This window comes from Ambystoma mexicanum, chromosome 3q (genome assembly GCF_040938575.1).
Source record: "Ambystoma mexicanum isolate Mex_15411 chromosome 3q, UKY_AmexF1_1, whole genome shotgun sequence".
Taxonomy (NCBI): Eukaryota; Metazoa; Chordata; class Amphibia; order Caudata; family Ambystomatidae; genus Ambystoma; species Ambystoma mexicanum.
The window spans coordinates 310,112,067-310,139,108 of NC_090926.1; the positions used below are offsets into that span (position 1 = coordinate 310,112,067).

The 27,042-nt window shown below is 47.4% G+C and overlaps 1 protein-coding gene across 1 annotated transcript in view; it reads left to right on the top strand.

The window, feature by feature from the left end:
* Positions 1-27,042, top strand: part of DDX23 (DEAD-box helicase 23) — a 607,483-nt gene that overhangs the window by 302,210 nt on the left and 278,231 nt on the right. Inside the window, exon 8 of the mRNA XM_069653852.1 lies at positions 5,676-5,788. Coding sequence (XP_069509953.1) covers positions 5,676-5,788 — 113 coding nt within the window. The remainder of the gene's footprint in view (positions 1-5,675; positions 5,789-27,042) is intronic.

Consider the following 27,042-nt stretch of genomic DNA (forward strand, 5'->3'; position numbering starts at 1 on the left):
TAGCTGCGTTTTCACAGGCGCGAGATTGCGCTTGTACAATGACATCCAGCCTTATCCGTGATTTTTGGCATGTTTGGAAGGACCAAGGCTAGATGAGCACCCGCTCCTGCACTGTTGAATTACCCATTTAGGGAGCGCGGTCTAATTTTCCAACGCTTACTGGAGGTCATATGACTGTGGATACGTCAACATGATCAAAATCCTATTTCTTTTGGCGTTTGCTGCCTGAATTGGCACTGGAGATATGTTGCATGCAGCGCGACAGCGGAGAACAGGTATATGTGATCATTTTAGTAGAAATTCTTGGCGAGATTTTGCATGGCCACCTAATTGCACAGGGCTGTGACTTCCTTTTGTGTTTTCCCTGGTGTCTGCAGAATATGGTTCAGCGTCCTTTGATCCATCTGAGATTGGATATTGAGCTCGCTATTGAAGGTTGTTGAGGTAAGACTTTAGTAAACTACCCCAGTGGTTTGTAGATCTCCAACTCTTTTATCAGTCTGTACTACTGTTGGAACCAGCAGTCAGGTGATCTGTATGTAAGTACACTGAACCCAGTTAGACATGCACTGCAAAGAAACACTGACACATATAGTTTATATAAAAGAATATAATTATTATATTTGCACCAGAATCACCTTAAATACCTTATATGTTTGCACAAGAATACTTCGGAATACTTTAGAATACACCTCAAGGGAAACTTCTTTGTTTGTGTTTATTTATTGTTACATTTGTTGCAGCTTTAGAAAGTGAAAAGACAATGCTATTATATTATCGGTAACTACACGCACTCGCGTTCTTATCAGAAATATGGTAAGACATTTACTCTGCATACGCATATAAGCAAATAACTTTAGGGAAGGAAAATGGGTAGTTAGTATAACACTAGAACTGTTCAAGGGTCTAGAAATGGTTTCTTCGCATAGCGTGTCTTTTAAGTCCGAAAACGCAACCCTAGCTAAAGGCAGTTCGGAGAGGGGCTCAAAGTCTTGACAAACAGCAGAATACAAAGCGAGTTCCTGTGGATTTCTTCAAGTCTCTAGTCTTTAAGTAAGCAGCAAGTTAACAACTAACAGTGGAGATCCTGTTAAGGACTCGATAAGGGGACGCAAGCAGCAGCTCAGGTCTGAAGTAAGGGGGGGTACCCGGCCTCTGGGTGCACTCCAACGCTCTGGAGGGATTTCTCTGATCAAGGTAAGCAATACCTTTTGCCCCACAGTACCGTAGAATTGAAGACGACATTGTGGCTGGATTCTCTTCGATGTGGCTGTGCTGGACCTGACCTCCGGATTCCTTGGTCTGTTGACGAAAGCCAGGACAATCGGGATCTCTCAGCAGCTGTCTCGAGAGAGGACCCCTGTCACGGCTTCCATCAACTTCTTGGGTCACTTTGTGGATTTGGTGCCTTTTCTGCAGCACCAACAAAGTATGTGATTCACCCAGTCTTCTTTGCTTCTTACAACCCCACACACTGCTGAGGGAGATGGGGAGGGGGGAGCTCTGGGCGAGTTGGATCTGATATATGGAGTATTTTTGGACGAGTTTGGCCTCTCCATGGCAATGCACTCAAAATGGGCAGCAGGTCTCCAGGTATTGCGGATTCTCGCCTCTGGGAATTCATCCAACCTTAGGAGATGCAAAGACGTCATTTTGGAGTCACCAGGGGGTCACAGTTTACAACCCCTAGGTACTCCTTGCGACCCCGATGATTTTAAAGATTCAATACAATTTTTAAAAACTTAAAAAAAAAAAGAAAACTGGAAGCTCCTGGTGTAGCAGGGGCCACTGTGCTGCCGGGGACCCCCAACACACCAGGTCTGCGAGGCCCCCAGCCCAGTCCTCACCCATCAGGGTGAAGGCTGGGCCGGGGACGTGCTCAGTAGGGGTTGGAGTTGGAGCTGACTGTGACATGTGGCACATGTCACATGCCACATGCCATGTTCGGCTCCAACCTTGTCTCCCTCGGCTTCCTCGCAGCTCACATACAGGAACCAGGAAGCAGCTTCCTGGTTCCTGCATTTGAGCAGCACAGAGGAGCTGAGACTGGCCTGGAAGGTTGGACCGAAGCTCCAAGAAAAAGGTAAGAAGGCTTTTTGAGAAAAAGAAATGGATATTTTGCTGCATGTGTGAAGCGCATGTCAGATGTATGTATGTGAACGGTGGGTGAATGAGAAGTGATGCAGTGTGTGTTTTTGAATGTTATGGGTGGGTGGGTGTGCCTGTGTAGAGAATGCAATGAGTGGATGTAAGAGAAGGGATAAGTGAGTGACTGATAAGTGAATGAGTATGAATGCAGTAGTGTGTGTTTGTATGTTGTATGGTATGCCTAGTGGTGAATGCAGTGTGAATAAATGTGGGAGGGGATGTATTGGTGAGTGACCAGTAGGTGAAAGGAGATGCATGTGTGTGTGATGCCCTGGGAGACTTGGGATCACTAGAGCATTTTTGACACATCCTTTATTGGCTTTGCATGTTTTACTGCTATTTTCGGGCAAAGCCAAGTTCATGAGTGGCATTACCTGGCTAGACTGGCATTTTGGTGCAGTCAGTCTAGCCATTGCTTACTGGGGTATGACATTTATTACTCAGCATCTTTAAAAAAGCATGCATGATAAGTAGTGTTACCTTGCTAGACTGATGTTTTGGTGTAGCTGCATGTATATTTTATTACTGTAGCATGACTTTTTATTAACTGAGCATCTATGATGAATCAAGCATGATAAGTGTTTGAATGGGTCTAGACTGGCTTACATTGGAACCAGTTTGGCCAGGTTATCATATTGTGACCTGTCACTTTTAATGGCCAAACCAACAGGAGTATGTTCTTACATAGTAATACTGGCATATATTGGCAGAGCCAGTTTTGTGCCCAGTGCCAGTGATGATAATATAAAAGAAAATCTTAAAGCGAACATGAGTATGGTTTTATATGGGAACACTAGCATATGCTGGTGCATCCAGCATAGAAATGTATGGGCAGAGCCAGCATGAACATGTTTTTTATACTGACCTATATTGCAGGGACCAGCATGATAATGCATTGGGAAATGCCCTTTGCACTTTTGGTGACTTGCATCTATTGTACTTTAAGGATTTACCCTATACTCTAGAAACCCGATTGTTGGCCTTTTGCCCAAATTGCTGGCCTTTTACCCACATTTTCACAGAAAGTGTGCTGTGTAATGCGCCATTTTAACCCATTAGTCAAAACATTTTCTCAGGGGAGGGGGAAGAATCCCCACCAACCTCCAAACCCATTTTCGTTAGTTTGGGCTCCCTCGCCACGTTCGGTAGCGATTGCATACTTGTGGCCAATATTTACACCCTCCAAAAAAACAGCTCACCAGCCACCACTCGTGGCTGATATATTTGTGGACCAGGCACCGCTCCCTTCTTCCCACGCTATGTGAAACATTAAAGCTTTTATTAAAAAACATATTTACTTCTTTCTCTTGCAGTAGTGCATGCCCCTGCAGCAGCATAATCATCATGGACATTGCACACACGTGGTGGTCCAGGCCGGCCGGGGGTGTGGCGGCAAATTTCTTTGTTAAGGAGCTTGGAGAGGTACGGGGGGCCCACATTTTGGGCTACGCCGTTGTCTGACATAGGGGTAGTATTCAGTGCGGGCCTTAAAGTCTGCCAGTGAGTCCCCGGGTGAGAAGCAACTCGTGGGTGTTTTTAATTTAAAACCACTGTCCGGTGCCACAGATTTGTGTGCAGCAATTATATTACATTAAATGGTGGGGTCTTTTTAAGTCTTCTGACACTCAGTATTACGCTTAGATAATCAAAACTATGGGGGGTCTTGGGTATATTGAAATATATTGAAAGAACCTTTATACTCCAGCAAAGATAACATTATCAGGTGTACTCCCCTGTGTGCATGCATACTAGTCTAATAGGTTTCTTCTATCGTAGTGGTAGCTAACTCCTAGATCCATTTCTAACCCGGGAATTTTGTTGATACCAAATTCTGGTCAATTATTTAATTTTCAGGCCTTGCTCATACAGCATTTTGCTCCTGGGTAAAAAGCAACACACACCTCCCCATGGCACTGTTTTCTTGGCTTGTTTAACACATCAACAACACAGATAACAAGTACTTCTGTGTCCATTGATCTATAGATGTTCCATACACTAACTGTAGCCTGTTGATTTTGGTTATCCTGTTACAAGTACTGCATTATGTATGTTTTACATAGAGACTCCACGTCGAATATGGAAAATGACATTCCCCAAATGTGTGATCGTGGACAAATCGCGCCTCCCTCTGTGCCTCGGTTCTTATATCTGGCTGAAATGAGAGCTGGTCCTATTCAGGCACTCTGGCAAACAAAGGACAGGTGGGTGGAAAACTCCTCCCCCACTTCCTGCCTGCCCATACACTATGGACCCTAGGCGGGGATACCTACGGGTACTCGCCAAATGCAAAACATACACACAGGCTTCCCCCTTCCAAAATGAAGAAGCACTGACAAAGAACATCCATGCTAGTAATGGCGAAAAAAGAAGGTAGCCCCTAAATTGGCACACAGGTGCTCTTATTGTGCACCACCGAGGCTATGGACATAGCTTGCGCGAAAAACATCACACAATAGTTGGTAGGACATGTTCACTGCCACCAGCCATAACTAGGCGATTGTCTATGTGACTTAAAAGTCACAGGAGCAGAGAAAAGAGGGATACGAAGTATCCATTTGGCACGCCAAGAAAGTGGTGTGTGCCAATCTTTGACTATAAAGTTTTAGGATAGATACTAAGTATTAAGAACTGTAGTTACTTGAGGATAAAGATTATAATCTCAAAGGAGGACCCTAAGGACCCAGCGACTCTTCCCTTAACGAGCTGTGGGCTGCAACAGTACAATCCAGATGCCTTTAAGAGCTATGGAGGAAAGATAGACCCCATATGACAGTAAAATACAAAGGAAAGAGTTCCAAGAGACAGAGCCCCTAAGAATGAATGAGTGTACAAAGGCTCCACTCATTCAGGATTAACGAAAAAGGTCCAGAAGTCCAGCAAAAGTGCTGGGGCTGGCACTAGGAAAGGGGATGAAGCATAAAAATAATACATCTCCCTAACAAAGACTTATTAGTATCATGTTGTCTCTTCTAGTAGTCTAACGGCCTGTGATTCTGTGCATGGGCCTATGTGATTATTTATGTGTCCAACTATCTTTGGGAATTGAAGCACTTTTGAAGCACGGTTGCACCTTTGTGCAAGGAGCAACTGACTGCATGGGTCTGTGATTCCTTTTATAGGCCAATGGGATTATTTGTGTCTAACTGTCTTTGTGGACTGAATCCCTTTCGAAGTACGTTGGCACTTTCATGCAAGGAGCACTTTTTATTGGAATATGTGTTTATTGTCCATCAATCATGGTGTTTGTTTTTTAAGGTTTTTTTCACATTTATTAATTGTGTAATGTGGTTTGACAATTAAATGAATCTTTTTCCTCTATTTCCCTTGCAACGCTCACATGTGATTATGAAATTAATGGATAGCTTTTTTATAGCATTTGTATTATATCATCATCTAATATTTGTATAGCTCCTTCATATCCTTCATTGGTTAGTGTATTATTTTCACCGATTTGAAGGATTTTCTTGGGGGACCCCCCCTACCTCTGTTGGTTTTTTCTCTTAACACCAAGCATCTTCTCCTTGCAGGAACGATACTTGGGAGGAGTCAAGAAGCGCCGCCGAACACGACACTTGAATGACAGAAAGTTTGTATTTGAGTGGGATGCCTCTGAAGACACTTCTATTGATTACAATCCACTGTGAGTGATTTCTAAATTTGCTTAACACCCCTGCTAGTTCAGTGACCTATGGGCATGGTTCCTGCAGACAATAGATTACTGTTATGTCATGTTGTTAGGATTTGTATCATGCACTTATGCCATTTGCATGGTCCCCAGGCGCTTTGAAGAAACAGGGAGAGTGTAGGTGGTGTTTGGGTTTACATAGGGCTTTGAAACTATTGGTCTTGCTGTCGGTTGCATTATGGTGATGTGTTTGGCTTTAATGAAGCGTGAAGATGTTCTGTAATGTGGTTTAGATATTCTTGGAGACGAGGAGGGCTTTCTCTTAGGGTTTTTGCAGTTCCTTGATATGATGTCTTCCAGTCGTTTGTTTCCTGAGTGCCATGCAGTGTGTTCTAGGCTGAAGGTCGGGGGCAAGTAAGCAGTTTCTTCAGGTTGTGTCTGCACGTGAAAGTCAAACTATTGAGAAGTGATCTTTTCCCTTCTTGATGGATTTAGGCTAAAAGTTTGTTCTGTTAAGCATTGTAGAGCCAGCTTTTTAGGCTGTTCCTGAATTTTAGGTTGTGTCATGTCACGCGGGAGACTGGGGTCTGCCGCTCCCATTTCCTCCTGGCGAGTCTACCCGCGCGTTCGCGTCTGGGGACTCGCCGGGAGGGGAGCGACGGGTTACGGGGCCGGCGGCCTTCGGCGAATGCGCCGTGGACTGGGCTCGCCTCCTTGGAGGGGCTTGCCTGCCAACTCGTTGTGGGTTCGCCGGCGCCCGGAAACGGAACGGCTTGCGTTCCAGGCCTCTCGGGCGCCGGCGGCCCATAAAAGAGGCCGCGAGTCAAAGCGGGTCGCGTCTCAACGCGGTTCGCTTCGCTCGCCTCGTTGTTCCTGCCTCTATACTTACCTGTGGCCTGTCCTGGGCCTGCCTGCCTGCCTCCAGTCCTTACCTGTGGCCTGCCCTGGGCCAGCCTGCCTCCAGTCCTTACCTGGGTCCTGTCCTGGGCCTGTCTGCCTCCAGTCCTTACCTGTGGCCTGCCCTGGGCCAGCCTGCCTCCAGTCCTTACCCGGGTCCTGTCCTGGGCCTGCCTGCCTCCAGTCCTTACCTGTGGCCTGCCCTGGGCCAGCCTGCCTCCAGTCCTTACCCGGGTCCTGTCCTGGGCCAGCCTGCCTCCAGTCCTTACCTGGGTCCTGCCTTGGGCCAGCCTGCCTCCAGCTCTTACCTGGGTCCTGTCCTGGGCCTGTCTGCCTCCGGTCCTTACTTGGGTCCTGTTCTGGGCCAGCCAGCCTCCAGCTACTTCCTGAGTCCTGTCCTGAGTCATCTACCATCTATTGTGTATATGGGTCATACCCTATGCTAGCCTGCATTCTCCTGTTCCATCCTGGACACGTTTATACAGTTCTTTATCTGGCCAGACAGCAAGCTCCAACTGACCTCACTCTTTCCTGTCTTGCCTGACTCCGAACTTTATCCTGTGTACCATTGGAACCATCAGCACCAGCCAAGCTCCTTTTGCCTACTGCGAATACCTTTTCTGCTACACTGGTCTATCTACCAACTGTCGCTGCACTGAGGTTCTTGGAAGATTCATGGTCTTGACAACAAGCTCCACCTGGACTATGGTTCCATCCATCTGAGCCTACAATCCTCTTGTCACGCATATCTGGAGAGTGCCTTTCGTGACATTGGGAGTTGGTCCATCCTTCAGCCAGTTTCTCTTTTGGGTGGTGGAGAGGCTGATTCCTAGTGCCACTATTTCATCAGTTCCCGGACTCCAGACTGGCGACCTCTGCGAGACCAACCATCAAGACTACAGGTACGCGGTCCTCTCGGGCCAATCAGCTTGACAGATTGAGACGCCTGCCTTCTGATTCAGAGATGGATGAATCGCAAGACATGAGGAACGAGTTGCTAGCGCTCAGGGCCGAGATGACCGCCCTGCGTCAGGAGAATCAAACATTACGTCAAATGATAACGCAAGGAGCACCCAGTACCTCTCAAGTAGAGGGATCATTGGCTCATACAACACCCATCAAATTCGACGAAGACCCTAGACGGGTGGCAGAGTTTTGTAACCACTGCAGGATACATTTTCTCTTCAGGTCTACCTATTTCAACAACGATAGGGCCAAGATTGGTTACATCTTGGGGAACCTAACTGGGAACGCATTAGCTTGGGCAACTCCGTTTGTGGTTACGAACAGTCCTATTTTGAATGACTTTGCTGCCTTTGAAAAGGCCTTCCTTGAGGTGTTCCAGACGCCGAACCTGGCCTCCGTTGCACAGAATCAATTGATGGACTACAAACAGGGAAGCACTGACATCATCACCTACATCAGCCGCTTCCGACTTTTGGCTACCGACTCCCAGTGGCCCGAAATCACACAGAAGACACTGTTTCGTCGAGGCCTGAGAGAGGAGTACAAGGATGAGTTACTCCACATCCCTGAACCAGAGAGCCTTCAACTCTTGATTGATCAAGTACTCCGTATTGACCAAAGGTTAGCCGAACGAAAGGCTGAGAGACGTCGGCTTGACAGAAGCGGTCCTAGGACGACCAACTCACCCACTGGTTCATTCGGGTCGACCGACTCCGGACCTGAGCCCATGCAAGTAGGAGCCATGAGAGGACCTTTGACGGAAGAAGAGAAGAAACGAAGGAGGTCTTTGCGTTTGTGTCTTTACTGTGGAGCAGCTGGGCATTATTTGGGTACATGTCCTTTGCGTCCGCAGAAGAAGTAGTATACGGGAAGGGCAACGACAGGTCCTATCCCTTCCTCAGACCCTTCTGTTATTTGTTCTATTCGTCTGCCCATGCAACCAGCGGTGCTACAGACACTGAAGGTCCGAATTAAATTACCAGACAAGAACCTGGAAGTATCCGGTCTACTGGACTGTGGGGCTTCCGGCAATTACATTGACGAAACGTTCGTCTCCAGACATAAGATACCACTCATTTCCAGACACACACCTCTGTCGGTGGAGCTTATTGATGGTACTCCCTTGTCTTCTGGACCCGTTAGTCAGTTCACAGTTGGACTGGCTCTTCTGATTGCTGATCATTACGAGGAACTTGCCTTTGATGTTATTAAGTCACCGAACTACAAGGTGGTCTTGGGATTACCTTGGTTGCAACACCACAATCCTTTGATAGACTGGAGAACCCAGACCTTGACCTTTTCATCCGAAAGGTGTGCTCAAGAATGCAAGCTACCGGTTCCCACCATGGCCGTTTCGACTTCTCTAGAAACAGACAGCAATGGGGTCCATCTATGTTCCACGTCTCTGGTCCCACAGGAATATTCCGAATTCAAACAGGTTTTTTCTGAACCCGGCAACATACCCCTTCCTCCACACCGTTCCTTTGATTGCTCCATTGACCTGCTGCCGAACCACGTTATTCCCCATGGGAAATTATATGCTCTAACACGTGACGAGAAGCAAGTTCTTCAGGAGTATTTGTCAGAGAGTCTAGAAAAGGGGTACATTGTGCCGTCAAAATCACCTGCAGGATTTCCCCTGTTTTTTGTAAAGAAAAAGGAAGGTACATTGAGACCCTGTGTCGACTACCGGCAGTTGAATGACATAACAGCCAAGGACCGGTATCCTTTACCTTTAATTCGCAGTATCCTTGAAACTCTGCATACTGCGCGAATCTTCTCCAAATTGGACCTCCGCGGAGCTTATCATTTGGTGCGCATCAGGAGTGGGGACGAGTGGAAGACAGCTTTCAAGACATCTTTTGGGCATTTTGAATACAGGGTTATGCCTTTCGGCTTATGTAATGCCCCCGCTGTTTTTCAACGATTCATGGACTGCATCTTTGGTGATCTGCTAGGATTATCCGTCTGGGTTTATCTGGACGACATATTGATATTTTCTAAATCCTTAGACGAGCATGTGGAACACGTTCGTGAGGTCCTTCATCGGCTGTCCATCAATAACCTGTTCGCCAAAGCAGAGAAATGTAGCTTTCACCAACCCAGCATTGAGTTCTTGGGATTTGTTATCAATCAAGAAGGTATTGGGATGGATCCCAAGAAGGTGCGAGCCATACAAGAATGGAAACATCCACACGATATCAAGGCTCCAACGCTTTTTGGGATTCGCAAACTTTTACAGGCGCTTTATTCCTCAGTTCTCGCAGATCTCGGCGCCCCTCACCAGGCTAACCAGCAGCAAGATCGCCTTCGAATGGGATGCCGTGGCTTCTCAGGCTTTCGACGTATTGAAGTCGGCCTTTATGGCTGCCCCGATCCTGCGCCATCCCCAGGAAGAGTTGCCCTACATTGTAGAGGCCGATGCTTCCAGCTTCGCGGTTGGAGCAGTCCTTCTTCAGAAAGATCCAACCACGTTAGTGGAACATCCAGTGGCCTATTATTCTCGCAAGTTGAGTCCCAGCGAACGAAACTACGCGGTGATTGAAAAGGAACTGTTGGCCATCAAGACCGCATTCGAGGAGTGGAGACATTTTCTCCTCGGAGCTCGCTTTTCTGTGGAGGTGCGGACAGACCATCGCAATCTGCAATATCTTCGCTCTCTGCAATGTCGGACTCCTCGTCAAGCCCGGTGGGCCTTCTTCTTCTCTCTGTTTGAGTTCCATGTTACTTATATCCCGGGAACCTCCAATATAAAGGCGGATGCTCTTTCCAGGTCCCTGGAAAACGTAGATGGGCCGCCGTGTCCAGATCTGCCACTGATTTCTCCTCGCCATTTTTTGCTGGCCTTGTCCTCTCACCTTAAGGCCATCGCGGAAGCCACTCGGTCGGATCCAGAAAGAACGACCCTTCTTAGCCGGCAATTGGTTTCAGAACGAGATGGACTGTTGTTTTTTCAGAAAAGACTCTACATACCTAGAGGAGCCGTTAGAAGGGGCATTCTACATGGATTCCATGATTCACCCATAGGAGGACATCGCGGGGTCAGAGCCACTCGAGAGTTGATATCCCGACAGTTCTGGTGGCCTGGTTGGGCGACCGAGGTCCAGAAGTACATCCACAGCTGTCCAATTTGTGCCCAGTGCAAGGTTCCCAGAAGACGACCATTGGGTTTGTTAATGCCCACTGAAATAGCTCCCTATCCGTGGCATACAATCGCTACCGATTTCATTGTGGATTTGCCTCCATCAGAAGGTTACACCTGTATAATGGTGGTTGTGGACAGCTTCACCAAACTGGCCCATTTCATCCCATTCCAGAAAATCCCTACAGCTACTCAAATGGCTTCAGCATTTCTGCACGACATCTACCGGTTGCACGGCCTACCGGAGAAGATCATATCGGATAGAGGAACCCAGTTCCTTTCATCATTTTGGAGACAGGTGTGTGGTCATCTGGGAATACATAGAGCTCTAAGCTCAGGCTACCACCCACAGACCAATGGGCTAACCGAAAGGACCAATCAGACTTCGGAGGGGTACACAGTCTAATTGGAAAGGTGGGTTAGATCTGGCCCGAAGTATCCTACAACAACACCGTTCATGCTTCCATTGGAGTCAGCCCATTCTTCTGTTCCACTGGTCTACATCCCCGGTTGATGCCTTTTCAACCAGTTCCATCTAGTACTGTTCCTTCTGCTGATGACCTGGTCTTACACATCCGGGAACAACAAGAACTGGCACGCAAGATCTTGAGTGAAGCCAGGGATCGGATGAAGAGACAGGCAGACAGGAAGAGGAGTGCAGAACCTAATTTCCAGGAGGGTGACAAGGTGTGGTTGTCCTCAAAGAACTTGCCCCTCCGCAACCTGCCCGTCAAACTGGCCCCTCGATATTTGGGACCCTTTGTTATCACCAAACGGTTGTCCTCTGTAGCCTTCCGTCTTCGCCTACCCTCTTCTTGGCGTGTACATCCCGTTTTTCACGTGTCCCTGTTGAAGCCCTATGTGGTCGATGATTACGGCCGCACCTCTCCTCGTCCGGCCTCTGTTCTGGTGCAGGGCATCCCTGAGTTTGAGGTACACGAGATCTGTGATGCCCGTTACCGTAGAGGGGTGCTCCACTATTTGGTTGACTGGAAGGGGTACCCAGCCTGTGATCGTACATGGGAACCGCGCCAGCACGTGCATGCTCCCCGGCTGATAGGTGAGTTCTACGTACGATTTCCCTGGAAACCTGGGGCCCCGGGTCTTCCTGGGAGGGGGCATAGTGTCATGTCACGCGGGAGACTGGGGTCTGCCGCTCCCATTTCCTCCTGGCGAGTCTACCCGCGCGTTCGCGTCTGGGGACTCGCCGGGAGGGGAGCGACGGGTTACGGGGCCGGCGGCCTTCGGCGCATGCGCGGAGGACCTCTCTCTCGGTTCCGCGCATGCGCCGTGGACTGGGCTAGCCTCCTTGGAGGGGCTTGCCTGCCAAGCCTCGTTGTGGGTTCGCCGGCGCCCGGAAACGGAACGGCTTGCGTTCCAGGCCTCTCGGGCGCCGGCGGCCCATAAAAGAGGCCGCGAGTCAAAGCGGGTCGCGTCTCAACGCGGTTCGCTTCGCTCGCCTCGTTGTTCCTGCCTCTATACTTACCTGTGGCCTGTCCTGGGCCTGCCTGCCTGCCTCCAGTCCTTACCTGTGGCCTGCCCTGGGCCAGCCTGCCTCCAGTCCTTACCTGGGTCCTGTCCTGGGCCTGTCTGCCTCCAGTCCTTACCTGTGGCCTGCCCTGGGCCAGCCTGCCTCCAGTCCTTACCCGGGTCCTGTCCTGGGCCTGCCTGCCTCCAGTCCTTACCTGTGGCCTGCCCTGGGCCAGCCTGCCTCCAGTCCTTACCCGGGTCCTGTCCTGGGCCTGCCTGCCTCCAGTCCTTACCTGGGTCCTGCCTTGGGCCAGCCTGCCTCCAGCTCTTACCTGGGTCCTGTCCTGGGCCTGTCTGCCTCCGGTCCTTACTTGGGTCCTGTTCTGGGCCAGCCAGCCTCCAGCTACTTCCTGAGTCCTGTCCTTAGTCATCTACCATCTATTGTGTATATTGGTCATACCCTATGCTAGCCTGCATTCTCCTGTTCCATCCTGGACACGTTTATACAGTTCTTTATCTGGCCAGACAGAAAGCTCCAACTGACCTCACCCTTTCCTGTCTTGCCTGACTCCGAACTTTATCCTGTGTACCATTGGAACCATCAGCACCAGCCAAGCTCCTTTTGCCTACTGCGAATACCTTTTCTGCTACACTGGTCTATCTACCAACTGTCGCTGCACTGAGGTTCTTGGAAGATTCATGGTCTTGACAACAAGCTCCACCTGGACTATGGTTCCATCCATCTGAGCCTACAATCCTCTTGTCACGCATATCTGGAGAGTGCCTTTCGTGACATTGGGAGTTGGTCCATCCTTCACCCAGTTTCTCTTTTGGGTGGTGGAGAGGCTGATTCCTAGTGTCGCTATTTCATCAGTTCCCGGACTCCAGACTGGCGACCTCTGCGAGACCAACCATCAAGACTACAGGTACGCGGTCCTCTCGGGCCAATCAGCTTGACAGGTTGTCAGTTAGGTTCCAGTGTTTGGACAATGTAGTATAAAAGGCAGAGCTTATTTGTCTTTTTCTGCAAGATCTTCTGGTTTCTTCTGTTGTTTCTCAATCCTCTGTCTCTAGTTGGGAGAGTGAGATTTTGTTTTGGAGGAATTCTGCCCCTTGACCTTAAAGTGCTCTGTGGATGATGCAGAGGGCCTTAAACCCGTCCCTTTTTTGATTGGTAGCCAGCAGAGTGCTCAGAAAGTCGGTGTTGGGTTACGTCTTAGTAGAATTCTGGCTACTGCGTTTTGGATCAGTTTTAAGTTTTTTGGTGAGGTAGTTAGGCATTCCTAGGTAAATGCTGTTTTTGTAGTTGATTCTTGAGACTAGGCCACCAGATGAGGTGGCCTTTTAACGCATGAAAATCTTGTAAATACAACAGCTTTATTATTTTCCTGTGTACATTTACGCACCAGTGTAGAGCAGAGGGCAGTGCAAAGGTCAGATTACTGGACAGAAACCAAAACGCTTATTTTGATTTGTAGCTACATGGATGTAATTGCAAGCCATGGAGGGAAGCCTCTGAAACAGAAGGTTTTCTCTAAAGCCTTTAAAAAAAGAAACTGCACACTGTGATAAAAGGAATGGTTTCTTTCTATTCAGCTTCTGCTGTGTTTTGTGTAGATGCTTATGGAGCAAATGGAAGCACTGTGCATATTTATTTTCCTAGAATTATAGGATTGTATAATTAATAAGCTGGAATACTAAGTTGCAATTGAGAATTAATCTTTTGTAACAAATGATGCTTTTTTCCCATAGAAAGCAAACCACTATTGCACAATTGTATTTTTCAGAGTTCCTTTGCTGTGTGCATAATCATGCAGAGGCAGATCATTTTTACACTTATAATTTAATTTACACTCCAATTATAAAAACAGTGTGTAAAATAATGAGTATAGACGGTCTAGTTTACATCCATTCAAGCTTGCAGTCAGTGGGGTACATTGCTATAAATGGTCAGTGGCAGCAGAGTCTTTCACCAATCAAAGGTGTTATAGCCTCTCAAATCTTCAAGACTACAATTAAAACATCCAAAACATGACTCTCCAGGAAGGGCAAGCACTGTTCAAAAACAAACAAATGATAGTTGCATGTGTAATTGAAATAGAAACTCAGCAAAACCTGTCTCTGTGATAATCCAGATAAGTATTTAACTTTATGTAGCGCTTCATACATGGTTAATCCAACATCTAGGCACTGTGATTATTAAACCTCTGTCGATACTCGGTTTACTGAACTCTGAAGGATCTTAGCCAATAAGATAGCTCAGCCGGTTGAGCGCTCGTTGCTGCGATCTGTGCGTAAGTTGCAGGTTCGAATCCCAGCAAGGCCAACTCAGCCTTTCATCTTTTCGAGCACTATATAAATAACCATTTGACCATGAGGTTGGGTATAGAATTTAGCATGGAGTCCTTGCCTCTATGCACTGTTGTATCACAACATTGGCATACTATTAGGTAGTAATAGCTCCACGAAATGAGGAGTTTGATTAAACATCAAAAGACAATTCTGATGTCAAACCTCAAAACACAATACAAGTCATGTTTGCTTTACTATGTAATTGGCTAGGTTTTTGTGTTTTCAACATTTAAATATATACTGGAGAGATCAAATGGCCAGACCTTCGAGAAATAATGAAAGGTGTATTCTTTCACAGTGCAGAAAGCTGCTGCATGGTAGTGATTGCCATACACTTTTTGCACATGACGGCTGGATGGCACATACATGTTGCTCTCTTGCAAAGGAGAAAAGTATTTTTTACTCTCTTGAAATCACATTTACACTCAAAGTTTAAAAATAGGGAATAAAATACTCCCACCTCAAGATCTTATCTGGAGCACTGCTTGAGAGAATCGGGGAGATTATAGCCTACCCTCTGTGTGTTAAGGATAGGGTTGGGCATAATCGGTTGGATAGAGCAGGGATGGTAGAAGCACTTTGACTGTTGAATTGAGTTGGGCTTCCACCACGAGTCAGTTGTCAATCAATATGCCTAGGTTCTTGACCACTCTATAAAGGGCTGTTACCAGTTTCTAAAGTCCATGGTGGAGGGATTTCAGGTGCAGCATGAGTTGAGATTATCATTATTTCTTTTTTGTCTGGGTTGAGTTTTAGGTAGCTGGCCATTATCCATTTGTTATTTGTGTGAAGCAGTTGCTGAGGGTGGTGCTGGAGTGGCCGTCTATTATATTGTATATTATTTTTGTGTCATTCACATAGTTCTAACAGGGGAACGCATACAATTTACAATCTTCATCAAAGGGGACATATAGATGTTGAAGAGGAGCTGCAAGGTGCTTGATCCCTGGGGGGGCTCCACAGGTAATTGTGTGTTTGAACTGAAATACTGGAGCCAGTTGATTTCTGTTCTGTCAATTAGGAACATTTGCATCCATTTTAGAGTTGTGTTATGGGAGTCTGGTTTCTTAAAGCCTTCTAACTGGTGTACTGTTGCCAACAGTGTCAAAGGCTGGTGTGATGTCAAGGAATAAGAGTGCTGAGATGATTTTGCCATCTGCTGTGATTTTGAGGTCCTCACAAAGGGTAACTAGTACTGATTCTGTGCCTCTAATAAGGTCTAAAACCAACTTAGACTCTTCAAGTTCCAAGACTTGGTGGTTTACATAGCTCTGTAGAATTTATACTGGGTTTGGTATGTTTGACATAGGACGAAAGTCGGAAGGGCCCTAGGGGGTCTCCAGAGTTTGTTTTAGAAGCGGTTTGTTTCACATATTGGTTTTAAGCTGTTGATCGGTGTGGTTGTAGGCTGAATGTCATTGACCAGTGTTTGAATGTTGCGTCCAATTCCATTCCTTATTGTTGCGTTGCTGGCTTGCTGTATGTTAAGTACTTTGCTTCTGAAATGGTAGATGATATCATCACATCGTTTTTGGGAAGGTGAAAGTCCTTTGCTGCAGGAAGCATGGTTTCTCATTTCATTAATGATTTGGTAAAGTTCTTTCTCCGGGTTTAGTGCATTACTGATTCGTTCAGAAGAGTAGTTTCGAATGGATTGTGTCCTCCCACGTATTCCTTATCTTTTGATATTTCCAATATCCAGCTCAGCTGCTTCGGAAAACCAAATTTCATCAGGGGGCGCTGTGTGTCGACGTCTGTCGACTCGATGTCCCTTAGAGGCCTCTGTCCCGATGTCAACATCACAAATGTATATATAGTGCACGCAGTGCCCGTTGGCTTCAGTTCCGTTTTTTCCAGGCTAACACTTCGGATACGATACCCTTTGTTCCTTTGTGAAGAGAAATCTTTGAGAAATCTTTGAAAATCTTCGGGAAATCTTCAAAAGAATGGCTTCGTCATCGGTGTTTTACACTCCGAAGTCGTGTTTCAAAAAATGCTGTGACTGCAGTTCGAAGATGTCCGTTAGGGCCCCCCACAGAATATGCTTGTGGTGTCTGGGATCCGCTCATCCTTCATCGAAGTGTGAGGACTGCCTGTCCATGACGTCGAAATCCCTGAGAGCGTGCAGAGGGAATCTCGCGACAGGTAAGACACATAAATCCCCTTCGATTCCGTCAAAAAGACAAAGTTAGGATGCGTCGAGAACTGTCTCTCCTCGCCGTAAGAAAAATAAACAATCCTAATCGCGTAGTGTTTCCCACCACTAGTTATCGTCTAGACATTTGAAGAAACGGCACCATAGGTTGCCATCTTCGAGTTCCTCTCCAGAACAGGTTGTATGCCCAACTAAAACTGCCTCACCAGCTCAGTGGGAAGAGTTTAGGCTTACAATGTTGAAGGTGTTCTAGAATGCAGCCTTGACCCCCCCTCGAGTACACCCAAAAGTCATGCTCCGGTTGAAAGATCTGATGAGCATAAAATCTGTGCGCATTTGGGCTCGGCAATGAAAACTCCTCAAAAGCGGTTTAAGGATCCCTCGAGTCGAGGAAAAGTCCCTTTGAGGACTGAGTCGTTGACACAATTGGTGCTCAGAGACTACATCGATGCCATCAGTGCCGAAAGATGCGTCATTGATGCCAAAAACACATGAAAAGCCATTGATGCGTCGAGCTTCTCAGTTTCAGCTCCTTTGATGACAAATTATATTACTCCAAAAGGTACAATGGAGAAGACATATACCGCTTTGCCTAGGGCTGAATTGTTTAAGTCACTTTCCTCTATTTATGAGGATGCAGAGTCATCATCAGATGAATCTAGACTTTTTTAGCCTCCAATATGATATGGCATAAGTCCCTGAAGCATTCATTTCTGAAAAGTCCAGAATAAAGTATCTACAAGAGTGCCTGCATGATGCCAGTGGTTTAGACACCTCACCAGAGGTTGGTTTGGCATGTCAGATCCGTGCGATCATGCAGAGGTTACCTACAGACAGTTGATGTCAAGGGTAGTTGAATATATGGGTTGGGCTAGACCAAGTCCAGTCTTTGAACAAGATGACTTGACAGACATTTTGGACAGGGGACCTCAAGAAGACCCAATTTTGCCATTCCATGCAGCTTTGCAAAAGCATGTAACTACCAATTGGGAGGCACCTCAACTCAATCCGGCTGTCAACAAGAAGTTGACCTCTAAATACAGGGTATCGTGCAGCGATCCTTATGTATCAAAACACCCAACACCAGAAAGTCTGGTGGTTGAAGCTGCCACCTCAACCACTAAACAAAATGCTTACGCTACTATCCCTCCTGATAGGGATGATAAGCATTACGACGCCCTAGCCCAAAACGTTTTTTCGGCTGGAAGTATGGCCCTGAAATCGTCTAATGCCGTTTGCACGTTGGCAAGGTTCACTCGCCCCCTTTGGGAGTATATATCCATGGCGGCTGACCATATCCCTAAGAGGAAGAATGAGACAGGTTTTTAAACATAATCAAGGATGGGAAAGATGCGACGTATGTATCCTTCCAGACGGGTGTCGACTCTGCTGACAGTATCAACAGAGCAATGGCAGCTAGTACAGTTATGCGCAGGTTTGCCTGGCTGAGAAAGCCAGGTTTTGCTCCAGACGTACAATCTAGACTGCTCAACATGCCCTTTGACCGCACTCATTTATTGGGAAACAAGGCTGATGAGAGTTTGGAGAAACTACAAACTTCAAAGGGAGCAGCCAAATCCCTTGGTGCTGCGATTAAACAACCTCCAAATCGCCCCACAGGTACGTCCTGGAGAGGTAGGTCCTTTTGTCACTACTCCACATTTGGAAGAGGCAGAGGCCAGTCGGTTCAAAGAGCCAACAAAGATTTCCCCGTGGTGGACGGGGAAGAGGTACTAAGACCGCAACAGCAGGGGCTTACTTTGCCGTCAGCCACTGCTTCAGCCGCCCCAAAACCTCTCTGAGAACTTAGTTCACAAGACTGCAGTGGGAGGCAGACTGTCGCAGCATCTGACAGAATGGCAGGCTATTACTTCAGATGCATGGGCATTGAAACAGTTGCCCAGGGTTACTGCCTTCCCTTTCTAAAAAAAAGCCCGTCATCCACCAGGTAACAGCTCTTACAAAGTTCCAGATCAGCTCCTTATGCAGGAAATATTAACCCTGCCAGAGGAAGGTGCTATTGAACCAGCACATGTAGCGGAGAGGAGCAAGCGTTGGCACTCCCTGTTCTTTCTAATACCAAAGAAGGACGGAGGATTGAGACCCATCTTGGACTTCAGCGACTTGAACAAGTTCCTCGGGAAGGTCAAGTTCAAGAAGGTTACTCTTTCTCAGATCATTGAGGCCCTCCAGCTTCAGGATTGTATTGTATCATTGGACCGTCAGGATGCTTAATTTCATGTGCCGATCCATCACAAGCACAGACAGTACCTGAGGTTCTCCGTTGGCGGTTCTCATTATCGGTTTGGGCTTCTCCCGTTTGGGCTAACCTACGCCCCAAGGGTTTTCCCCAAGTTGATGGCGTTTGTGGCAGCGAGTCTCAGGAGGAGGGGGATTCACGTTTACCCCTACCTGGATGATTGACTGATCAGGGCCAGTTCCCTCAAACAGGTCTTGGAACACCTGAGCTCCACCTGTCACTCCCTTCACAGATTGCGCTTCTCCCTCAACTTCAAGAAGTGTCACATGATACCATCTCAAAGTCTCCAATTCATTGGAGCAGTCCTGGATTCATGCCTGGGAAAAGCCTCGCAACCAGAGGTGAGGGCTCAAGACATTCTGCAGATGGTGACCAAATTCCAGAGAGCCCAGCATCTACCGGCCTTTGATTTTATGAGGTTGCTCAACCTCGTGGCATCCTGCATTTTTCTGGTGCCAGAGGCTCGTCTGAGAATAGATCTCTACATTGGGCTCTCAGGACTCAGTGGTTCCAATTCTCAGAAAAGATGTCAGACCTCCTAGAAATTTTAAGCAGAGTTTCACAGGACCTTCGCCGGTGGGCCTGCCAGGAGAACATTTTGAAAGCAGAATCTGTTTGGCAACCATGGCCGGAGATAACAGTAGTGACAGATGCCTCATTCACAGGTTGGGGAGCCCATGCCGACAATCTGACAATCAGCGGTCATTGGTCTTCATCGGAGTCCAAACTACACATCAAACATTTGGAGCTGAGGGCAATCAGACTAGCGCTGAAGGCCTTTCTGCCATCTGTACGGGGAAAGAATGTCCTAATAATGACGGACAACGCAGTAGCCATTTACTTCCTCAACAAAAGAGGAGGTGTAGGGTCACTACCACTGTGCAGAGAGGCAATGCAGCTCTGGTACTGTACAATACAAGAAGGGATATCCCTATCGGCAGTTGACCTAGCCTGAGTAGCGAATACAGCAGTGGACGCTCTGAGCAGGCAGAACAGTCTCCCACAAGTGAGAACTAGCTCAGGAAGTCCTTTAGGAGATTTTCGTCCTTTGGGGAACTCCTCAAGTGGATTAGTTGGGGACCAGTGTCAACCAGAAGTCCGGACCATTCTGCTCCAGGGAATTTCCCCCAAGAGGAGCTCTAGGAGACGCGTTCGTGGTGGACTGGGATTTTCCACACCTGTACACGTTTCCTCCAGTCCCCGTCATTCCTCATGTGAGTAGGAGGTTGAGAAAGTTCAGAAAATCCATGATCCTAGTGGCTCTAGATTGGGCCAGGAGGAAGTGGTACCCGGACATTCTGGACATGTCCATCTGCCCTCCAATACGTCTTCCACAAGGAGAGGACCTTCTATCTGGAGAGGAAGGTTGGGTTCTCCATCCGGACATCAGGACGCTCGACCTTCATGCATGGTTTCCGAGAGGCTGCGATGCAAGGATGGGAACCTCCCGACCGTTGTAATGGAGATTTTGTTTTCGGACGGAATTTCAACAACTAAGGATTTGTACCACTGCCGATGGAAAACATTCTGCAGCTGTTGCAGAGATAAGAATCTTGATCCATTTACATGCAATACACCTATGGTGTTATCCTTTTTATTACACCTAGCTAATCTGGGGCTCTAGATTGGTACCATTAAAGGATATTTGGCAGCGCTTTTATATATTTAAGCGCACTTCAGAGGAAGTTTTTTAATTCAAAATACCTCCTAATAATTACATTTCTAAAAGGATTGACAAATGTTTTCCCTCCAATCCCTTATCAAGTCCCGGTTTAGGATCTCAACTTGGTGTTGAAGTTTATGATATGTGCTCCTTTCGAGGCTATACACAGGGCCGGTCTTACAACAGACTGCACCCCAGGCGGTAAGCATCGTTGGCGCTCCCCTCTCCCCTGACATGTGATCTCATGCTTGTGTCATGGGCTGAGCAGCGGGAATGGGGACTATGAGTTAACATAATTGTCAATGCTGGCCTCTGCTGAATTTCTTGAACCTCAGAAAACAGCAATAAGAGGGTCAAACCCGAACAGGCCTGGTTATGTTAGTCTGCTTTTGCTCTTCATTTTTAGTAACAATGACCAGTTTGCTGCTGTGACTCAAGTCAGAGAATCGACAATTTCAGATCTACACTGTCATTCGTATGACCTCAAACATTTAGCCACTCTTAAAAGGTGATGAACTGGTCTTGAACAGTGTTACCCGAACCTCCAAGCACCTGCGTCATACCCACCGATAGCTGTACAAGCCCGTCTATCTCAGCATTAAAATACATGCATTTATGCAATATGTATTGCATCAAATATTTCACGTGAAGTTAAATTTATTTAGGAGGGACACACGTAAACAATATCACTACTCCATGTGAATGGTAAAGTCTACTTTAAACATATACAGAGAGTTGACATGCATGTACAATTCAACATAGCTCCCAATGTTAATGTTGGAGAGGTGGCATTTTAAAATTATGACATTATAATGTGGACTTTACATTGAAACACACTGCAGTGCATTAACGCGGCAGAGAAATGGCAGTTCGAGTATTGGGGTTTGTTTCGCTCTTGCTCGTGAACTCTCATAATTCTTAAATGTTTCCTTCGTGATCACTCATTTTAGCTCCCGACAGCACCATGAAACTGTAAGATCGCAAAGAAAAACGATGTCTACAATCCAATTCTTAAAGGTTGGAAGGCAACCTTTTCTTGGGACTCGTTAAGTTTACTTTTTGCAAATTTCTAGTCGCGTGCTGCATGAATAACAGCGGCCCTTGCACATTGTGCAGTGTATAGGTGAATTTCATTTCAAGGGACTTGGAGTACTGCGGGTATCAGGGGAAGCATCTCCAGTGTACCCCAAGCATAGTGCGCTCTGCCCTCTACCCTCACCCCCCAGCCTTGCATCCCTATCCTTTTTCACATTCTCCATTATGGTAAAGAACATTGTCCCGAGCTTGGGAGAGAAATGGACTATGCAGAAGGAGCTGCCTCCCTAGGGTGTGTTTAGCTGTTGGTGTATCAAATGCAGAAATGGGTGGCATCAAGAGCCCCACGCTCTGATACATCTTTTGCGCACTGGTTGGTCACACGACAGAAAGTGTGAGCTGGTGATTCCCCAACACTTGAACCATTCTTTAGAGACCTGACTTTGATTAATGTGGCGTTAGCTAGTCATGGCCATTTCCCTTTATTTGAGTTAAAGGAGATCGGAAGCTGCACTGTGCGGGGTATTTTAAAGGCCATGGATTGATACTACAGCATGTCGCCCCCAATGGAACAAAGAAAGTGAAGCATGCATCCTGCAAGTCTGGGTATTTGCATTATACGGAAGACGGGCCAACCGTCCACGCAGACGGTTTCTACTATAGTTGCTGAGTCGCTTTCCCAAGCCAGCTGCTGTGCAGACTTCGCTCAGCTTTTAGTCCAGCGCCTGCATCCATCCTTCACACCATCATTCACAAGGCGCGTTCGTGCAGGTATTGGTTTATCTCGTTAGACTAGCGTGATTGCTATTCCAAACAAAAGAAGCAAACGACAAAGAAGAGTATAAGACACGTCTGAGCGAACAGTGAAATGTATGAAACTCTAGCACTAAAGTAAAGTCAGCAGTGCAGGCCCAGGAAAGAGGGAACAACAAACAAAATGCTCGGGAGCGGGAACTAAGGGGGCGTAGTAACCCCAAAACCGGCCAAAGCGTGGTACCGACCCCCAGGGCTTCGCCCTCGAAGTGATTTTGGCCCGGCCACAGTCCAAATGGCCGCCGGACGGACAAATCCAAACCTGCTGGAACATGCAACTCTCTAAGATCTGCTGTCGGTGACACTCTGCCCAGGTCTTCCGAGAACCGGCCTTTTGATCTCCTGAGGAGAGTCCACCAGCAGTGCTCGCTTCCTTTTTCATGACTACTTGAGTCTTGACAAAAGTGTCTAGTTTTGTGGCCTCCAGAGGCTGTTTTTGGATGTCTCAGTCATCTCCGCAATGCTATTTTATTAATTAAAACGCCTATGCAGCAATAGGCCTCACCTGCGAGGGCGGGAGCAGGAGGAAAGAAGTGTGCTTGCCTCGGCAGTTTGTAGTTGCTGCCGGATTTCCTGAAACAAGGCCCAATCAGCGAGGGCAGGATGTGGCAACTGTTTGTATTTGCTGATTCTGCTGCTGCTTGGCAGTGTGTGCTAGTGATGTGAACAACTTCAGGATTTAGTGACCCAATCGCTCCTCTTTTCTGTAATGGCCGGGACCGACAACATCAGCCAGCCCCAATCGATCCATACTTCAGTGTCAGTGCGCGCCCATAGCCTGGAGGAGGGCACACCGCACATGCGCCCATGGGCCTGGCTGGCGCCAGCGGCGCCGGCGCCACCCAGGGCCGGGGGAAGGTAATAAAGCAACAAATGTTGCTAATTTATTTGCCAATTGCCCTACCCTGCCTGAGGGCCGGGGCCAGGCCTGATTCTCGGCCCAGGCGAGGCTGGGGGAAGCTAATAAAGCAACAAATGTTGCTAATTTGTTTGCCAATTGCCCTGCCCTGCCTGAGGGCCGAGACAGGCCTGTTTTTTGGCCCGGGCAAGGTGGGCAACTGTCACGGGTGCAATAGCCCCGGGGGGCACAATTGTCCCGGTCCCCGGAGGGGATGGAATTCTCCAGTTTGTGGGGCGGCGCATTGACGTGGGGAACGTTCCGCAGGTCAGGTGCTGGCGCTGCCCCTTCCGACTGTAATGTCACGTAGTACAAAAGTACTACGTGACATTACAGAAGTCAGAGGCTCCCTCTGACCACTTTCTTGCCACTTGGGGTGGGGGGCATAAGCACACCAATAAAAACACTTTAGGTCCCCATGCAGCTAAGACCAGCCCCTTCCATCACAATGCCGGCAGGAAACTGCTAATGGTGGCCCATTAGTCACTAAAGGGTTTTGTGCTGGCATTGAGATGGGAGGGGATGTGCAGTGGGCTGTGGGGAGTGGGCGTGTCTTGCAGGGACGCACCGTGGGCCCCGACACGGTACAAATGGAGACCCGTTTGGGCCCATGGTGCATCCCTGCAAGCCCAGAAAATGATAGTTTAAAGCAGCGCTATTTCTTTCATGCAGCTTTGTTTCCAAACTATATATCAATTACACTTTAAACCACTTCCGTGGCACTGGTGATGAGTTACTTCACTATGTGGATAATAGTTTTGACCAGTGTTGCTGAGTAAATATTCTTTAAGCCACAAACCGGTTTATTTATTTATTTAGGCAATGTTTGTCGGGTACATGGAGGCGGATAATTTATTTATTTATACAATGTTTGTCGGAGACCTGTATCCGACACACATTGCCTGAATAAATAACTATGCAGGTACCCGACAAACATTGCATGAATAAATAAATAATCCCGGTCCATTTATTCTTACAACAGTCAAGACTTTACTCTATCAAAGCATACACTTGATTCCCATTCAAAGAATGTTAGTGATTGTTTTTTTGGGTTCTGGTGTCTCCTTGTCATTGCCCTTTTGGCTTAGGTTGCCTCCAAACCCCCTTCAGCATCTGGTGTTCTTTGTTGGTTGTATATACTGCATCCTGTGCCATATTCAAGGTTTCTTGGTGTGCCCAGTCCTCATTATCTGCAGCCTAAGTGGGACTGAGGCATAAAATTGTCTTGGGCACCAATGAAAAAGTGGCCCACCGTTGCAAATGGCAATTCATTCCTTGTGTGACGAACTGTTTGACTTTGGGTAGGAGTTCCTTAACGGTGTAGTTTGGGAATGGCGCGCAGGGTGCGGTGGGAGTGGTGCGCGGGGTGCGGTGGGAGTGGTGCGCGGGGTGCGGTGGGAGTGGTGCATGGGATGGGGTGTGGGGGGGTGCAGCAGTGCCAGCGGCAGAATACATGTGTAACACGTTCGTTTCCTAACATTATAAAAATGAACAGGCACATTCATTTTTATAATGTTAGGAAACAAACGTGTTACACGTGTATTCAAGCACTGGCACTGTGGACTGCTGGTGCAGCACCCCTAGAGGTTGACTGACATCAGGCAGCTGCCTGGGCTGCCTGACGCAAAGACCGGCCCTGGCTATACACTCCTGTCCTTTAATGCTACTAGCCCTGAAAACCATCTTCTTGGTAGCCATTACATCTGCGCGAAGGGTGAGTGAGCTTCAGGCTTTATCCTGCAAGCCTCCTTACACAATTCTTTATAAGGACAGGTCCTTAAGGTAAAACCCACATTTTTACCCAAAATTGTCTGACTTTCATCTCACACAGAAAATAAAATTACCATCATTTTACCCTCCTCGGCACCCTGGCAAAGAAGAGGAGTGGCTTCAAAGGCTTGACCCTAAACGTGCACAAAGCTTCTATATCACTGTAATGGCAAAGATAAGAAATGATGACCAATTGTTCGTTGGCTACTGTTATGTTATTGTTAAAGGTACTTATATAGTGCACCGTCACCAACGGAGTTGGTCCCCAGGCGCTGAGGTGGATCTGTAAGCAAGAAGCAGGGTGGGTAGGGTTAGTCAGGTGGAGCGGGAGTAGGAGAGTGGGAGAGGTGGTGTGCTGTTGGCGGCTTCAGCGCGGTATACACCGGGTGCTGGGCTTTGGTGCAGGTATCGGATCAGGCAAGACCTTGTGTGCTGTAGGTGCTGTTTATGTGTTTGTGATACAGTGTGGTAAAGTGCGTGCGGATTGCTGGGAGAGAGATGGCTGTGTGAGTTTTATGTGGGTTGAGTGTGCAGAGGTTTGAAGGTTGGGTTAGTGGGTCTGAATCCTAATCCTAATCCTGTATCCTTTATCCTGATTCTGATACTTATGGTTCCGTTTGAGCTGTATCCCTGTGGGTGGTTTTGTTGCTAATTCCCTATAGGCCGTCTCACTGTGGTGTGTAATGGTGCTGCACAGATCCAGCTGTATCCTAGTGAGCGTTATATAGAGCGATAGGTAAGTCTGACCCTTTCCTTCGGGTGTGGAACTGAGGTTGGTGCTACCTATTCTCTTGTTATCTATTGTGACGGGTCTGTTAGGGCTTGGGATGGTTCAGGGTCAGTGCGCTGTTGATGAGGCATCCTTGTGCTTCCGTCTTGGTCAGCCTGTGTATTCGGTCATTAGTTTCCTCCTATCATGACTATCTTTCAGTTAGTCCTTCGGTGTTCCGTGGGATGACTTCCTTAAGAGCTATTGATTGGTTGTTGTTTGTGTGAGATGCCGCATTGTGCTTCCCACTGTATCTTGAGGAGCATTGTGTAATGTGAATGCTTATTCTGTTTCTCACCCTCTGGTTTGGAACTAATGGATGGGAGTTTCCTATTCCCTTGCTATCTGCTGCGACTGGGTCTGTTGGGAATGGCTATGGTTAGGCCCGGGTGCTATTGATGAGTCGTCCTGGTGTTTCCGTCTTCGTCTTGCTGTATATTCGGTCTTTTGGGTCCTATTGCGGCTGTCTCTCGGTTAGTCATTTGGTATGTTGTGGAGTATTTTCCTTAGGATCTTTTCCTGTATATTGCTTGGTGTGGATCAGGGTCTGTCTCTTCGTTCATCAATGTTTTAGTTGTGTGTGTGTACCTGTGGGCGGTCTTCTAGGTATGACGTGAAGAGCCAAGTTTTGAGTAGTTTCCTGAATAGTAGGTGGTTTCTTGTGTTACGTATGTACTTTGGAAGGTCATTCCAGGTTTTCGGTGATTGGTGAGAGAAAGATCCCCTGAGTTTTCTTTTGTTGTAGGGTTTCAGTTCCAGGCGGATGTCATTGCTTGATCTGAGCGTTCTTGTTGGTTGATGTAGATGCAGTTTGTCTCTCAGGAACTCTGTGCCTTTATTGTGTACTACTCTGTGTGTGATGCACATTGTTTTGAAATGTGTTGTTTTATTGGTAGCCAATGTAGAGTATTTATTGCTGGTGTGGTGTGTTCTCTTTGGGGTAATTTCAGAAGAAGGCTGGCTGCCGCATTTTGTATGCGTTGTAGTTTTTTTTAGAAGTCGTTCAGGCATACCTAATTATAGGCTGTTGGCATAGTGTACTCTAGACATGATGAGAGCGATGATGGTGGCTGTTTTGT